This window comes from Leptodactylus fuscus, unplaced genomic scaffold (assembly GCF_031893055.1).
Source record: "Leptodactylus fuscus isolate aLepFus1 unplaced genomic scaffold, aLepFus1.hap2 HAP2_SCAFFOLD_501, whole genome shotgun sequence".
NCBI lineage: Eukaryota > Metazoa > Chordata > Amphibia > Anura > Leptodactylidae > Leptodactylus > Leptodactylus fuscus.
In genome coordinates, this window is record NW_027440528.1 from 11647 (window position 1) to 29610 (window position 17964).

Here is a 17964-nt window from a genome sequence, read left to right on the forward strand (position 1 = left end):
ACACCCCGGCCTGTAGTACAGCTCACCCCTCACACCCCCGGCCTGTAGTACAGGTCACCCCTCACACCCCGCCGCCTGTAGTACAGGTCACCCCTCACACCCCGGCCTGTACTACAGGTCACCCCTCACACCCCGGCCTGTAGTACAGGTCACCCCTCACACCCCCGGCCTGTAGTACAGCTCACCCCTCACACCCCCGGCCTGTAGTACAGCTCACCCCTCACACCCCGCCGCCTGTAGTACAGCTCACCCCTCACACCCCGCCGCCTGTAGTACAGCTCACCCCTCACACCCCGGCCTGTAGTACAGCTCACCCCTCACACCCCGGCCTGTACTACAGCTCACCCCTCACTCCCCGGCCTGTAGTACAGCTCACCCCTCACACCCCCGCCGCCTGTAGTACAGGTCACCCCCTCACACCCCCGGCCTGTAGTACAGCTCACCCCCTCACACCCCGGCCTGTAGTACAGGTCACCCCTCACACCCCGGCCTGTAGTACAGGTCACCCCTCACACCCCGCCGCCTGTAGTACAGGTCACCCCTCACACCCACCGCCTGTAGTACAGCTCACCCCTCACACCCCGGCCTGTACTACAGCTCACCCCTCACACCCCGGCCTGTAGTACAGGTCACCCCTCACACCCCGGCCTGTAGTACAGGTCACCCCTCACACCCCGGCCTGTACTACAGCTCACCCCTCACACCCCGGCCTGTAGTACAGGTCACCCCTCACACCCCGGCCTGTAGTACAGGTCACCCCTCACACCCCGGCCTGTAGTACAGGTCACCCCTCACACCCCCGGCCTGTAGTACAGCTCACCCCTCACACCCCGGCCTGTAGTACAGCTCACCCCTCACACCCCGGCCTGTAGTACAGCTCACCCCTCACACCCCGGCCTGTAGTACAGGTCACCCCTCACACCCCGCCGCCTGTAGTACAGGTCACCCCTCACACCCCCGGCCTGTACTACAGGTCACCCCTCACACCCCCGGCCTGTAGTACAGGTCACCCCTCACACCCCGCCGCCTGTAGTACAGGTCACCCCTCACACCCCGGCCTGTAGTACAGGTCACCCCTCACACCCCGGCCTGTACTACAGCTCACCCCTCACACCCCGGCCTGTACTACAGCTCACCCCTCACATCCCGGCCTGTAGTACAGCTCACCCCTCACACCCCGGCCTGTAGTACAGGTCACCCCTCACACCCCCGGCCTGTAGTACAGGTCACCCTCTCACACCCCGGCCTGTAGTACAGGTCACCCCTCACACCCCGGCCTGTACTACAGCTCACCCCTCACACCCCGGCCTGTACTACAGCTCACCCCTCACATCCCGGCCTGTAGTACAGCTCACCCCTCACACCCCGGCCTGTAGTACAGCTCACCCCTCACACCCCGGCCTGTAGTACAGCTCACCCCTCACACCCCGCCGCCTGTAGTACAGCTCACCCCTCACACCCCGCCGCCTGTAGTACAGGTCACCCCTCACACCCCGGCCTGTAGTACAGCTCACCCCTCACACCCCGGCCTGTAGTACAGGTCACCCCTCACACCCCCGGCCTGTAGTACAGCTCACCCCTCACACCCCGGCCTGTAGTACAGGTCACCCCTCACACCCCGGCCTGTAGTACAGCTCACCCCTCACACCCCGGCCTGTACTACAGCTCACCCCTCACACCCCGGCCTGTAGTACAGCTCACCCCTCACACCCCGCCGCCTGTAGTACAGCTCACCCCTCACACCCCGCCGCCTGTAGTACAGGTCACCCCTCACACCCCGGCCTGTAGTACAGGTCACCCCTCACACCCCGGCCTGTAGTACAGGTCACCCCTCACACCCCGGCCTGTAGTACAGGTCACCCCTCACACCCCGGCCTGTAGTACAGCTCACCCCTCACACCCCGGCCTGTAGTACAGCTCACCCCTCACACCCCGGCCTGTAGTACAGCTCACCCCTCACACCCCCGGCCTGTAGTACAGGCTCACCCCTCACACCCCCGGCCTGTAGTACAGGTCACCCCTCACACCCCGGCCTGTAGTACAGCTCACCCCTCACACCCCGGCCTGTAGTACAGCTCACCCCTCACACCCCGGCCTGTAGTACAGGTCACCCCTCACACCCCGGCCTGTAGTACAGGTCACCCCTCACACCCCGGCCTGTAGTACAGGTCACCCCTCACACCCCGGCCTGTACTACAGCTCACCCCCTTACACCCCCGGCCTGTAGTACAGCTCACCCCTCACACCCCGCCGCCTGTAGTACAGGTCACCCCTCACACCCCGGCCTGTAGTACAGCTCACCCCTCACACCCCGGCCTGTAGTACAGGTCACCCCTCACACCCCGGCCTGTAGTACAGGTCACCCCTCACACCCCCGGCCTGTAGTACAGGTCACCCCCTCACACCCCGCCGCCTGTAGTACAGCTCACCCCTCACACCCCGGCCTGTACTACAGCTCACCCCTCACACCCCGGCCTGTAGTACAGGTCACCCCTCACACCCCGGCCTGTAGTACAGGTCACCCCTCACACCCCGGCCTGTAGTACAGGTCACCCCTCACACCCCGGCCTGTACTACAGCTCACCCCTCACACCCCCGGCCTGTAGTACAGGTCACCCCTCACACCCCCGGCCTGTAGTACAGCTCACCCCTCACACCCCGGCCTGTAGTACAGGTCACCCCCCTCACACCCCCGGCCTGTAGTACAGGTCACCCCTCACACCCCCGGCCTGTAGTACAGCTCACCCCTCACACCCCGGCCTGTAGTACAGCTCAACACCCCGGCCTGTAGTACAGCTCACCCCTCACACCCCGGCCTGTAGTACAGCTCACCCCTCACACCCCGGCCTGTAGTACAGGTCACCCCTCACACCCCCGGCCTGTAGTACAGGTCACCCCTCACACCCCGGCCTGTAGTACAGGTCACCCCCTCACCACCCCGGCCTGTAGTACAGCTCACCCCTCACACCCCGGCCTGTAGTACAGCTCACCCCTCACACCCCGGCCTGTAGTACAGCTCACCCCTCACACCCCGGCCTGTAGTACAGGTCACCCCTCACACCCCGGCCTGTAGTACAGGTCACCCCTCACACCCCGGCCTGTAGTACAGCTCACCCCTCACACCCCGGCCTGTAGTACAGCTCACCCCTCACACCCCGGCCTGTAGTACAGGTCACCCCTCACACCCCCGGCCTGTAGTACAGGTCACCCCTCACACCCCGGCCTGTAGTACAGGTCACCCCTCACACCCCGGCCTGTACTACAGCTCACCCCTTACACCCCGGCCTGTAGTACAGCTCACCCCTCACACCCCGCCGCCTGTAGTACAGGTCACCCCTCACACCCCGGCCTGTAGTACAGCTCACCCCTCACACCCCGGCCTGTAGTACAGGTCACCCCTCACACCCCGGCCTGTAGTACAGGTCACCCCTCACACCCCGCCGCCTGTAGTACAGGTCACCCCTCACACCCCGCCGCCTGTAGTACAGCTCACCCCCTCACACCCCGGCCTGTACTACAGCTCACCCCTCACACCCCGGCCTGTAGTACAGGTCACCCCTCACACCCCGGCCTGTAGTACAGGTCACCCCTCACACCCCGGCCTGTAGTACAGCTCACCCCTCACACCCCGGCCTGTAGTACAGGTCACCCCTCACACCCCGGCCTGTAGTACAGGCTCACCCCCTCACACCCCGGCCTGTAGTACAGGTCACCCCTCACACCCCGGCCTGTACTACAGCTCACCCCTCACACCCCCGGCCTGTAGTACAGGTCACCCCCTCACACCCCCGGCCTGTAGTACAGGTCACCCCTCACACCCCGGCCTGTAGTACAGCTCACCCCTCACACCCCGGCCTGTAGTACAGGTCACCCCTCACACCCCGCCGCCTGTAGTACAGGTCACCCCCTCACACCCCGGCCTGTACTACAGGTCACCCCTCACACCCCCGGCCTGTAGTACAGGTCACCCCTCACACCCCGGCCTGTACTACAGGTCACCCCTCACACCCCGGCCTGTAGTACAGGTCACCCCTCACACCCCGGCCTGTAGTACAGCTCACCCCTCACACCTCCGGCCTGTAGTACAGCTCACCCCTCACACCCCGGCCTGTAGTACAGCTCACCCCTCACACCCCGCCGCCTGTAGTACAGCTCACCCCTCACACCCCCCGGCCTGTAGTACAGCTCACCCCTCACACCCCGGCCTGTAGTACAGCTCACCCCTCACACCCCGGCCTGTAGTACAGCTCACCCCTCACACCCCGCCGCCTGTAGTACAGGTCACCCCTCACACCCCGGCCTGTAGTACAGGTCACCCCTCACACCCCGGCCTGTAGTACAGCTCACCCCTCACACCCCGGCCTGTAGTACAGGTCACCCCTCACACCCCGGCCTGTAGTACAGGTCACCCCTCACACCCCGCCGCCTGTAGTACAGGTCACCCCTCACACCCCGCCGCCTGTAGTACAGCTCACCCCTCACACCCCGGCCTGTACTACAGCTCACCCCTCACACCCCGGCCTGTAGTACAGGTCACCCCTCACACCCCGGCCTGTAGTACAGGTCACCCCCTCACACCCCGGCCTGTAGTACAGGTCACCCCTCACACCCCGGCCTGTACTACAGCTCACCCCTCACACCCCGGCCTGTAGTACAGGTCACCCCTCACACCCCGGCCTGTAGTACAGCTCACCCCTCACACCCCGGCCTGTAGTACAGGCTCACCCCTCACACCCCGGCCTGTAGTACAGGTCACCCCTCACACCCCGGCCTGTAGTACAGCTCACCCCCTCACACCCCGGCCTGTAGTACAGCTCACCCCTCACACCCCGGCCTGTAGTACAGCTCACCCCTCACACCCCGGCCTGTAGTACAGCTCACCCCTCACACCCCGGCCTGTAGTACAGGTCACCCCTCACACCCCGGCCTGTAGTACAGGTCACCCCTCACACCCCCGGCCTGTAGTACAGGTCACCCCTCACACCCCGGCCTGTAGTACAGCTCACCCCTCACACCCCGGCCTGTAGTACAGCTCACCCCTCACACCCCGGCCTGTAGTACAGCTCACCCCTCACACCCCGGCCTGTAGTACAGGTCACCCCTCACACCCCGGCCTGTAGTACAGGTCACCCCTCACACCCCGGCCTGTAGTACAGCTCACCCCTCACACCCCGGCCTGTAGTACAGCTCACCCCTCACACCCCGGCCTGTAGTACAGGCTCACCCCTCACACCCCGGCCTGTAGTACAGGTCACCCCTCACACCCCGGCCTGTAGTACAGGTCACCCCTCACACCCCGGCCTGTAGCTACAGGCTCACCCCTCACACCCCGGCCTGTAGTACAGCTCACCCCTCACACCCCGCGCCTGTAGTACAGGTCACCCCTCACACCCCGGCCTGTAGTACAGCTCACCCCTCACACCCCGGCCTGTAGTACAGGTCACCCCTCACACCCCGGCCTGTAGTACAGGTCACCCCTCACACCCCGCCGCCTGTAGTACAGGTCACCCCTCACACCCCGCCGCCTGTAGTACAGCTCACCCCCTCACACCCCGGCCTGTACGTACAGCTCACCCCTCACACCCCGGCCTGTAGTACAGGTCACCCCTCACACCCCGGCCTGTAGTACAGGTCACCCCTCACACCCCGGCCTGTAGTACAGCTCACCCCTCACACCCCGGCCTGTAGTACAGGCTCACCCCTCACACCCCGGCCTGTAGTACAGGTCACCCCCTCACACCCCCCGGCCTGTAGTACAGGTCACCCCTCACACCCCGGCCTGTACTACAGCTCACCCCTCACACCCCGGCCTGTAGTACAGGTCACCCCTCACACCCCCGGCCTGTAGTACAGGTCACCCCTCACACCCCCCGGCCTGTAGTACAGCTCACCCCTCACAACCCCGGCTGTAGTACAGGTCACCCCTCACACCCCGCGCCTGTAGTACAGGTCACCCCTCACACCCCGGCCTGTACGTACAGGTCACCCCTCACACCCCGGCCTGTAGTACAGGTCACCCCTCACACCCCGGCCTGTAGTACAGGTCACCCCCTCACACCCCGGCCTGTAGTACAGGTCACCCCTCACACCCCGGCCTGTAGTACAGCTCACCCCTCACACCCGGCCTGTAGTACAGCTCACCCCTCACACCCCGGCCTGTAGTACAGCTCACCCCTCACACCCCGCCGCCTGTAGTACAGCTCACCCCTCACACCCCGGCCTGTAGTACAGGCTCACCCCTCACACCCCGGCCTGTAGTACAGCTCACCCCTCACACCCCGGCCTGTAGTACAGCTCACCCCTCACACCCCGCCGCCTGTAGTACAGGTCACCCCCTCACACCCCGGCCTGTAGTACAGGTCACCCCTCACACACCCCGGCCTGTAGTACAGCTCACCCCTCACACCCCGGCCTGTAGTACAGCTCACCCCTCACACCCCCGGCCTGTAGTACAGCTCACCCCTCACACCCCGGCCTGTAGTACAGGTCACCCCTCACACCCCGGCCTGTAGTACAGCTCACCCCTCACACCCCGGCCTGTAGTACAGGTCACCCCTCACACCCCGGCCTGTAGTACAGCTCACCCCTCACACCCCCGGCCTGTAGTACAGGTCACCCCTCACACCCCGGCCTGTAGTACAGCTCACCCCTCACACCCCGGCCTGTACTACAGCTCACCCCTCACACCCCGCCGCCTGTAGTACAGCTCACCCCTCACACCCCGCGCCTGTAGTACAGGTCACCCCTCACACCCCGGCCTGTAGTACAGCTCACCCCTCACACCCCGGCCTGTAGTACAGCTCACCCCTCACACCCCGGTCTGTAGTACAGCTCACCCCCTCACACCCCCGCCGCCTGTAGTACAGCTCACCCCTCACACCCCCGGCCTGTAGTACAGCTCACCCCTCACACCCCCGGCCTGTACTACAGGTCACCCCTCACACCACCGGCCTGTAGTACAGCTCACCCCTCACACCCCGGCCTGTACTACAGGTCACCCCTCACACCCCGGCCTGTAGTACAGCTCACCCCTCACACCCCGGCCTGTAGTACAGCTCACCCCTCACACCCCGGCCTGTAGTACAGGTCACCCCTCACACCCCGGCCTGTAGTACAGGTCACCCCTCACACCCCGGCCTGTAGTACAGGTCACCCCTCACACCCCGCGCCTGTAGTACAGGTCACCCCTCACACCCCGCCGCCTGTAGTACAGCTCACCCCTCACACCCCGGCCTGTAGTACAGCTCACCCCTCACACCCCGGTCCTGTAGTACAGCTCACCCCTCACACCCCGGCCTGTAGTACAGCTCACCCCTCACACCCCGGTCTGTAGTACAGCTCACCCCTCACACCCCGGCCTGTAGTACAGCTCACCCCTCACACCCCGGCCTGTAGTACAGCTCACCCCTCACACCCCGCCGCCTGTACTACAGGTCACCCCTCACACCCCGGCCTGTAGTACAGGTCACCCCTCACACCCCGGCCTGTAGTACAGGTCACCCCTCACACCCCGGCCTGTAGTACAGGTCACCCCTCACACCCCGCCGCCTGTAGTACAGCTCACCCCTCACACCCCGGCCTGTAGTACAGGTCACCCCTCACACCCCGGCCTGTAGTACAGCTCACCCCTTACACCCCGGCCTGTAGTACAGCTCACCCCTCACACCCCGGCCTGTAGTACAGGTCACCCCTCACACCCCGCCGCCTGTAGTACAGGTCACCCCTCACACCCCGGCCTGTAGTACAGGTCACCCCTCACACCCCGGCCTGTACTACAGGTCACCCCTCACACCCCGGCCTGTAGTACAGGTCACCCCTCACACCCCGGCCTGTACTACAGGTCACCCCTCACACCCCGGCCTGTAGTACAGGTCACCCCTCACACCCCGGCCTGTAGTACAGCTCACCCCTCACACTCCGGCCTGTAGTACAGCTCACCCCTCACACCCCGGCCTGTAGTACAGCTCACCCCTCACACCCCGCCGCCTGTAGTACAGCTCACCCCTCACACCCCGGCCTGTAGTACAGCTCACCCCCTCACACCCCGGCCTGTAGTACAGCTCACCCCTCACACCCCCGGCCTGTAGTACAGCTCACCCCTCACACCCCGCCGCCTGTAGTACAGGTCACCCCTCACACCCCGGCCTGTAGTACAGGTCACCCCTCACACCCCGGCCTGTAGTACAGCTCACCCCTCACACCCCGGCCTGTAGTACAGCTCACCCCTCACACCCCCGGCCTGTAGTACAGCTCACCCCTCACACCCCGGCCTGTAGTACAGGTCACCCCTCACACCCCGGCCTGTAGTACAGCTCACCCCTCACACCCCGGCCTGTAGTACAGGTCACCCCTCACACCCCGGCCTGTAGTACAGCTCACCCCTCACACCCCGGCCTGTAGTACAGGTCACCCCTCACACCCCGGCCTGTAGTACAGCTCACCCCTCACACCCCGGCCTGTACTACAGCTCACCCCTCACACCCCGCCGCCTGTAGTACAGCTCACCCCTCACACCCCGCCGCCTGTAGTACAGGTCACCCCTCACACCCCCGGCCTGTAGTACAGCTCACCCCTCACACCCCGGCCTGTAGTACAGCTCACCCCTCACACCCCGGTCTGTAGTACAGCTCACCCCTCACACCCCGCCGCCTGTAGTACAGCTCACCCCTCACACCCCGGCCTGTAGTACAGCTCACCCCTCACACCCCGGCCTGTACTACAGGTCACCCCTCACACCCCGGCCTGTAGTACAGCTCACCCCTCACACCCCGGCCTGTACTACAGGTCACCCCTCACACCCCGGCCTGTAGTACAGCTCACCCCTCACACCCCGGCCTGTAGTACAGCTCACCCCCTCACACCCCGGCCTGTACTACAGGTCACCCCTCACACCCCGGCCTGTAGTACAGCTCACCCCGGCCTGTAGTACAGGTCACCCCTCACACCCCCGGCCTGTAGTACAGGTCACCCCTCACACCCCCGGCCTGTAGTACAGGTCACCCCTCACACCCCGCCGCCTGTAGTACAGGTCACCCCTCACACCCCGCCGCCTGTAGTACAGCTCACCCCTCACACCCCGGCCTGTAGTACAGCTCACCCCTCACACCCCGGTCTGTAGTACAGCTCACCCCTCACACCCCGGCCTGTAGTACAGCTCACCCCTCACACCCCGGTCTGTAGTACAGCTCACCCCTCACACCCCGGCCTGTAGTACAGCTCACCCCTCACACCCCGGCCTGTAGTACAGCTCACCCCTCACACCCCGCCGCCTGTACTACAGGTCACCCCTCACACCCCGGCCTGTAGTACAGGTCACCCCTCACACCCCGGCCTGTAGTACAGGTCACCCCTCACACCCCGGCCTGTAGTACAGGTCACCCCTCACACCCCGCTGCCTGTAGTACAGCTCACCCCTCACACCCCGGCCTGTAGTACAGCTCACCCCTCACACCCCGGCCTGTAGTACAGGTCACCCCTCACACCCCGGCCTGTAGTACAGGTCACCCCTCACACCCCGGCCTGTACTACAGGTCACCCCTCACACCCCGGCCTGTACTACAGGTCACCCCTCACACCCCGGCCTGTAGTACAGCTCACCCCTCACACCCCGGCCTGTAGTACAGGTCACCCCCTCACACCCCGGCCTGTAGTACAGCTCACCCCTCACACCCCGCCGCCTGTAGTACAGCTCACCCCTCACACCCCGGCCTGTAGTACAGGTCACCCCTCACACCCCGGCCTGTAGTACAGGTCACCCCTCACACCCCGCCGCCTCTCCGCCACTTTCTCCCCCAGTTCTCCGTCACTCTCCGTTCTCCGCGTCGCTGAGGAGGGGGATTGTCTCCATGGCGACGGTGTGTGCCGGGTGACGTCATGAGGGGGCGGCTCCCCACGGCGTGGGCGTCCCGCGGGTGTAATGTGAGCGGGGGGAGGAGGGGGCGGAGGAGGAGGAGAGCCCGGGGCCCGAGCGGGAGGAGACGGGGCTCACACCGGAGACAGGCACCGAGCGGAGAGCAGCACAGCCAGCGGGACACAGCCATGAAGACCCCGGCCGCAGAGCCCGGTAAGAGCCGCCGCCACAGCAACAACTAGTCCCGCAACTCCGCCAAGTGTGAGCGCGGCCACATGGCGCCCGGCCGCACGCGCTACCGCACTTGTTGCTGCAGCCGCACAACTTTATCTCACTGCCGGGGACGCGTCTGTAGTGGAGGAGTATATAGTAGTGTATATAGTGTAGTGTGTATAGTATATGCACTGTAGGAGTGTATAGTAGTGTGTATATAGTGTAGTCTGTGTACTGTAGTGGAGGAGTATATAGTAGTGTGTATAGTGTAGTGTATATAGTGTGTATAGTGTAGTGTATATAGTGTAGTGTGTATAGTATATGCACTGTAGGAGTGTATAGTAGTGTATATATAGTGTAGTCTGTGTACTGTAGTGGAGGAGTATATAGTAGTGTGTATAGTGTAGTCTGTGTACTGTAGTGGAGGAGTATATAGTAGTGTATATAGTGTAGTGTGTATAGTATATGCACTGTAGGAGTGTATAGTAGTGTGTATATAGTGTAGTCTGTGTACTGTAGTGGAGGAGTATATAGTAGTGTATATAGTGTGTATAGTGTAGTGTATATAGTGTAGTGTATATAGTGTGTATAGTGTAGTGTATATAGTGTAGTGTATATAGTGTATATAGTGTAGTGTATATAGTGTAGTGTGTATAGTATATGCACTGTAGGAGTGTATAGTAGTGTATATATAGTGTAGTCTGTGTACTGTAGTGGAGGAGTATATAGTAGTGTGTATAGTGTAGTGTATATAGTGTAGTGTGTATAGTATATGCACTGTAGGAGTGTATAGTAGTGTATATATAGTGTAGTCTGTGTACTGTAGTGGAGGAGTATATAGTAGTGTGTATAGTGTAGTGTATATAGTGTGTATAGTGTAGTCTGTGTACTGTAGTGGAGGAGTATATAGTAGTGTGTATAGTGTAGTATGTGCACTGTAGTAGTGTGTATATAGTGTAGTCTGTGTACTGTAGTGGAGGAGTATATAAGTGTAGTGTGCAGTGTATATATATTGTATGTATAGTAGTGTGCACTGTAGTAGTATATAGTGTGTATAGTGTAGGGTGTGCACTGTAGTGGAGGAGTATATAGTGTAGTGTAATAGTGTGTGTATAGTAGTGTGCCGTGTAGTAGTGTGTATAAAGTAGTGTGCAGTGCATTGTAGTGTGTATAATAACTGGGTACTGAGAGTGTGTATATAGTGTTAGTGTGTATAGTACTGTGTGTTGTATACAGTAGTGTTGGAGTAATCTATATATTATAGTGTGTATGGTGTACATAGTATGGTAGTGTGCACTGTGTGTATAGTAGTAGTGTAGGGGTAATAGATGTATAGTAGTATGCACTGTGTGTAGTAGTTTTGTGCCCTGTGTGTTACTCAGTGTGCTGTAGGTAATTGACTGCATTCACTGTGTGTATATAGTGTCATGGTGTGTGTATGGGAATCACAGTAGTGTGTGTGTATATACATATATATATATATATATATATATATATATATATATATATATAGACTAGTAGTGTGTCAGTATAGTATGAAGTGTGTTTTGTAGCAGTAGTGTGCTCTCTGTATAGCTGTGTACTAGTGTGTACAGGAGCCTTGTAGTAGTCTGACTAGTAGTTTTGTACAGTCTTGATTGTAGTTGTGATTTTCTCCTGTAGTTGTAGTGTTGTGTTACATTGCACTTGTGTTATGGATATATAGTGACACTTTGTTGCAGCCCCCTTTACCCCGGGGTGTCATTCCCCATCCTGGACATGTTGTGATTGTATCAGTGTGCTATTGTATGGTTGTGCGTTTCTCTTGCACTTCTGGTATTGTTGTGGTGTTACGTTGTACTTGTGCTATAGGTATATAGTGACAACCCCCTGTACTCTGGGGTGCCAGAGCTCTGTAGTGTTGTAACAATGTGTTTATTGTATGGTTTTGTGTTTCTCCTAGTGTTGTTGTGTAGTTGTTACATTGTATTTGTGCTATAATGATATATTTACACTGTTGCGGCCCCCTGTATCCTGGTGTGTCAGAGCTCTGTGGTGATGTATGGTTGTGTGTTTCTTGAAGTGTTGTTGGTGTGTAGTTGTTACGTTGTGTTATTGGTATATAGTGACACTGTTGTGGCCCCTGTACCCCAGGGTGTCAGCTCTATAGTGTTGTAGCAGTGTGCTGATGTATGGTTGTCTAGTCTTGTTGTTGATGTGTAGTTGTTACGTTGTGCTATAGGTATATAGTGACACTGTTGCAGCCCCCTGCACCCTGGGGTGTCACAGCCTGTAGTATTGTAGTAGTGTGGTGATGTATGGTTGTGCATTTCTCCTAGTGTTGTTGTTACGTTGTGCTATAGGTATATAGTGACACTGTTGTGTCACAGCCTGTAGTGTTGTAGCAGTGTGGTGATGTATGGTTGTGCATTTCTCCTAGTGTTGTTGTTACGTTGTGCTATAGGTATATAGTGACACTGTTGTGGCCCCCTGTACCCCGGGGTGTCACAGCCTGTAGTATTGTAGCAGTGTGGTGATGTATGGTTGTGTGTTTCTCTTAGTGTTGTTGTGCTATAGGTATATAGTGACACTGTTGTGGCCCCCTGTACCCCGGGGTGTCACAGCCTGTAGTATTGTAGCAGTGTGGTGATGTATGGTTGTGTGTTTCTCTTAGTGTTGTTGTGCTATAGGTATATAGTGACACTGTTGTGGCCCCCTGTACCCCGGGGTGTCACAGCCTGTAGTATTGTAGCAGTGTGGTGATGTATGGTTGTGTGTTTCTCTTAGTGTTGTTGTGCTATAGGTATATAGTGACACTGTTGTGGCCCCTGCACCCTGGGGTGTCACAGCCTGTAGTATTGTAGCAGTGTGGTGATGTATGGTTGTGCGTTTCTCCTAGTGTTGTTGTTACGTTGTGCTATAGGTATATAGTGACACTGTTGCGGCCCCCTGCACCCCGGGGTATTGTAGCAGTCAGACGTTGTGCACTTCTGGCAGTGGGGTTCAGTTGTCTGTCCGGTTCTCTTGCCCTGTCGCTCACTTTTTAGGGCACCCCCCGAGCTGTCAGGGGATATTTAACACCCGGTTCTGTCTGTTTCTAGCCCCCCTTCCCCTGTCGGATACATTGTATCCGAGCTTAACGTTCCAAATGGAACTTTGTGTTTCCTCCAGAGCGTGTGCAGTTAAGGTGGCCCTGGCGGCCGGGCGTGCGGGGGTTAAGGCGTGGAGCTGCGCTAAACTTTGTCCAGAAGCTGCTAATGGCAATTTACTTTCCATGATCTAAGCCTGCTCCGCGGATTAACCCCTGCACGGCCTGCCGCCGCCGCCGCTCCTGGCAGGTTGTGCGGCCTCCTCAGCTGCCCCCATGTGGGGTGAGTTTTGGCGTCTGCTATTGGTGCGTCTGCTTTCAGCCTGGGGTCACTTCCTTGTGTCTGGGAGGGCCCGGGGTGTCGGGATGGCCGCTTGTCACCTCACTTGGCCCCTCTGGCAGTGACTCTGTTTCTTCTGCCAGACGTAATACCGATGTTTTTAGGAAAATGGCGCCTTGTTACGGGAGACGATTTGTGCGGGTTCTTTCCCCACTTTTTGTAGATTTTTTATTTCTTATTCCTATTCTTTCCAATTTTAGGAATCATTGCGTTATAAATTCGCCTTTCTATCCTCCCGTGCACGGATACGATCCCAGGACTTTGCGTTGGGCCCCCGGCAGGTCTCTTCCCAGGTGTCTCTCTCGGGGCCACAAGCTGTCAGTCCTGGGGTCCCATCTCCCTCCTTTTTTTGTGTCTTTTGTAATATTGTTTGGTATCCCCTCTCCCTTTTATTTGGCGCCACCTTAAGCCCACCCCCCTCCCCGGGTAGCCTGATTGTCTGTCTTTTGGAATTTGAAGCCTCCCCCTCCTCTTCCTCGCCCTCCTCGCTTCTCTTCCTAAACTCTCTTCTGCTTCTGTTCAGACTTGCCCCTAATTGAGTCTGTGGACTCTTCTCGCTCCTCTCCTTGGTTTTTGCGCTGCGGTGACTTCTGGGCAATGTTCTTAAATTTGGCGATTATTTGTGTGTACTATCCGCTGTTGCCTGTGTATAGTATATAGTGTGTATATAGCATGCAGGAGACCGGACCACCCCCCAATAGTTCGTCGTTTCCATCGCCAGTAATATCGAATTATCCGCCAATGGCGTAAATCTCTACTTTCGGCCGATGTTGGGCTGACTCTTTGCCGGCCCCTGAAGGGTTAAGACCTTGCGTTAACTTGCAGGCCCAGACAGATGGAAATTCCTTGTAAAGTTTCCACTGTGTAAATGTATAATGTGAGCGAGCGCTGCTCCGAAGCCGCCGCTGTGTCTTTAAAGCTGTCCTGGAATCGCAGTGATGTAATGTTGGTTTTTTGAAACAGAGATTGAATTCCAGCCTTTTAGCTTTTGGCTCAAGGGATTAGAGAGAGGGTGGTGTGGTTTGGGATGGGGAAGAGGGAGGGAAAGGGGGGGGGGGGTTGGTGCATTTAAAGAGATAGCAGCCATGCGGCCGGGAGCCCTGTAAGAACCGGCTTTGGAGTTTGCTGGGGTTTTGTTCTCGCTTTCCTTCCTGGTCTGGGACTTTGGTTACAGGGTTGTCTTGTATTATTATGGGCCATGGGACACAATGGGGGGGGGGGGGAGTTAGTGGTGCCCGTCAGGCTGTGCAGGACAAAGGGCCGCTGTGGTGCGGAGTCGGCTGTGTGTGCTTTAGATATGCACAAGGTGAAGAGCCTTTCACAATTGTAAATTCTTCCTTTTATGAGCGGCCGCCCCTTCTCTAAACAAGGTGTGCTGGTGATACCCCCGCCATTACCGACGTGTGACCCCCGGGGCGGCCGCGGACACCAGACCCACACAGGGCCCTTTAAGTAACTTCATGAAAAAACCAATCCCTCTACTTAGAAAGTGGAAGTTCCCGGACGGCAGATGGAAGCCGGACTTCCACCTTATCAGTTGCGTGACTGGTGCGCTGCCCGTGTATTAAGAGTCCGCGCGCCCGACGAGATAAGCACGCAACGTAGACACAACTCTCAGGAAAGCTGGATGTGTGCAAGGCGAAGCCATCGGCAGCTCGGATTATTCCTCGTAAGGAGCCGATATCACCGTAATCGATAGTCCTGCAAGGTCGCAGCGCCACAAGTGGTCCGGCGCAGTGCGGAGTCTGTGGGGGCTTCTCCAAAAGTCTTCACATGGCCCTGGCCGCGCTCTTCTGTTCCTGGGTGATACATCGCCACCATTACTGCTCCTGTAGGGTGGTCCACCGCCTGAGTGCTAGTATATAAGAGGGGTATATAGATATATATTATATACCGCACTGTACTGCTCCTATAGGGTGGTCCACCGCCTGGGTACTGGTACACGAGAGGGGTATATCGATAGATATTATATACCGCACTGTACTGCTCCTATAGCGTGGTCCACCGCCTGGGTACTGGTACACGAGAGGGGTATATCGATAGATATTATATACCGCACTGTACTGCTCCTATAGGGTGGTCCACCGCCTGGGTACTGGTACATGAGAGGGGTATATCGATATATATTATATACCGCACTGTACTGCTCCTATAAGGTGGTCACCTGCCTGAGTACTGGTACATGAGAGGGGTATATCGATATATATTATATACCGCACTGTACTGCTCCTATAGGGTGGTCACCTGCCTGAGTACTGGTACACGAGAGGGGTATATAGATATATATTATATACCGCACTCCCCTATGTGCCTGTACTGCTCCTATAGGTGGTCGCACACCTATGTACTAGTACATGACAGTGGTGTGTGTGTGTGTGTGTATGTATATATATATATGTGTGTGTGTGTGTATTATATATACTGCGCCCCCCTATGGGCCTGTGCTGCTCCTATAGGGTGGTCACACACCTACGTACTAGTACATGAGAGGGGGTATATATAATGTGTGTGTGTGTATATTATATACCGCACTCCCCTATGGGCCTGTGCTGCTCCTATAGGTGGTCGCACACCTAATACTAGTACATGACAGGGGCATATATACATAGATACTATGTGTGTGTATACATTATATATACTGCGCCCCCCTATGGGCCTGTACTGCTCCTATAGGGTGGTCACCTGCCTGAGTACTAGTACATGAGAGGGGTATATAGATATATATTATATACCGCACTGTACTGCTCCTGCAGGGTGGTCCACCGCCTGAGTACTGGTACACGAGAGGGGTATATAGATATATACCGCACTCCCCTATGGGCCTGTACTGCTCCTATAGGGTGGTCACCTACCTGAGTACTAGTACATGAGAGGGGTATATAGATATATATTATATACCGCACTGTACTGCTCCTGTAGGGTGGTCATCTGCCTGAGTGCTAGTACATGAGAGGGGTATATAGATATGTTATATACCGCACTCCCCTATGGGCCTGTACTGCTCCTGTAGGGTAGTCGCACACCTAGTACATGAGATGGGGTATATATAATATAATGTATGTGTGTGTATACATTATATATACTGCGCCCCCTATGGGCCTGTGCTGCACCTCCGACCCTCAGATTTTCATGCCAAGTTGTTTTGTGGTTTCGGTGCCAGGTCTAAGCCCCAGACAGGAGCCAGTAGTGGAGTATTGTACTGCAGGCTACACAGCGGTATGGCGGCACTATAGATGTATACATATATACACACACCTGTAGATGCTTCATGTGCATGAGACTCCAGTAACTAGGAAGATTTACCTTTCAGGACCTTAGGAAAGCTGGGTGGCAGTGATTGTGCTGATTATACATGTGGTGTTCACTAGAATAGTGTGAGGCCTCCAACCGCGCCGGGCTCGGCCCTAGTCACTGCAGCGTGTCGGCCATCTTGTCCATACAGACTCTCCTCCGCTCCATGTGAACGGGGTTACGATGATTTATTTCTCTCGCTTATATATCGCCATCATATACCGCAGCTGACGGTGGATCGGATACAGATTTCTGGTCAAAGTCGATATCGGCAACTAATGTGAACACGACCGTAATGTCTGTCCTTGTAGATATAGGTGACGTGATGTCCGGGCAGCCGAAAAGTGCCCCAAACTGTGATGGTGCGGCAGGGTGTATATAGTGTACAGGGTAGGGTGTATATAGTGTACAGTGTAATGTGTATATAGTGTACAGTGTAGGGTGTATATAATGTACAGGGTAGGGTGTATATAGTGTACAGTATAGTCTGCGGCAGGGGGTATATAGTGTACAGTATAGTGTGTATATAGTCCACAGCAGGGTGTATGTATTGTACAGTGTAGGGTACATATATGGCCCATAGCAGGGTGTATTTAGTGTACAGTGTAGTGTGTGTACGGTGGATTGTGTAGAGTGCATTGTGTAAGGTGTGTAGTAGATAGTATAATATGTATATTTTGTATAGCCGAGTGTATATATAGTGCCAAGTATAGTATGTGTATATAGTACACACTGTAGTGTATATAGTGCCCAGTATAGTATATGTGTATATAGTGCCCAGTATACTGTGTATATAGTACCCAGTATAGTGTATGTGTAGTGTATATAGTGCCCAGTATAGTGTGTGTAGTGTATATAGTGCCCAGTATAGTGTGTGTAGTGTATATAGTGCCCAGTATACTGTGTATATAGTACCCAGTATAGTGTATGTGTAGTGTATATAGTGCCCAGTATAGTGTGTGTAGTGTATATAGTGCCCAGTATAGTGTATGTGTAGTGTATATAGTACCCAGTATAGTGTATGTGTAGTGTATATAGTACCCAGTATAGTGTATGTGTAGTGTATATAGTGCCCAGTATAGTGTGTGTAGTGTATATAGTGCCCAGTATAGTGTGTGTGTAGTGTATATAGTGCCCAGTATAGTGTGTGTGTGTAGTGTATATAGTGCCCAGTATAGTGTGTGTAGTGTATATAGTGCCCAG

The 17964-nt window shown here is 56.6% G+C and overlaps 1 protein-coding gene across 1 annotated transcript in view; it reads left to right on the plus strand.

Annotated features, from left to right (window-relative positions):
* Window positions 1–9935: 9935 nt before the first annotated feature.
* Window positions 9936–17964, plus strand: part of ERF (ETS2 repressor factor) — a 36291-nt gene continuing 28262 nt past the window's right edge. The window contains exon 1 of the mRNA XM_075261855.1: window positions 9936–10063. Coding sequence (XP_075117956.1) covers window positions 10039–10063 — 25 coding nt within the window. The 5' untranslated portion in view covers window positions 9936–10038. The remainder of the gene's footprint in view (window positions 10064–17964) is intronic.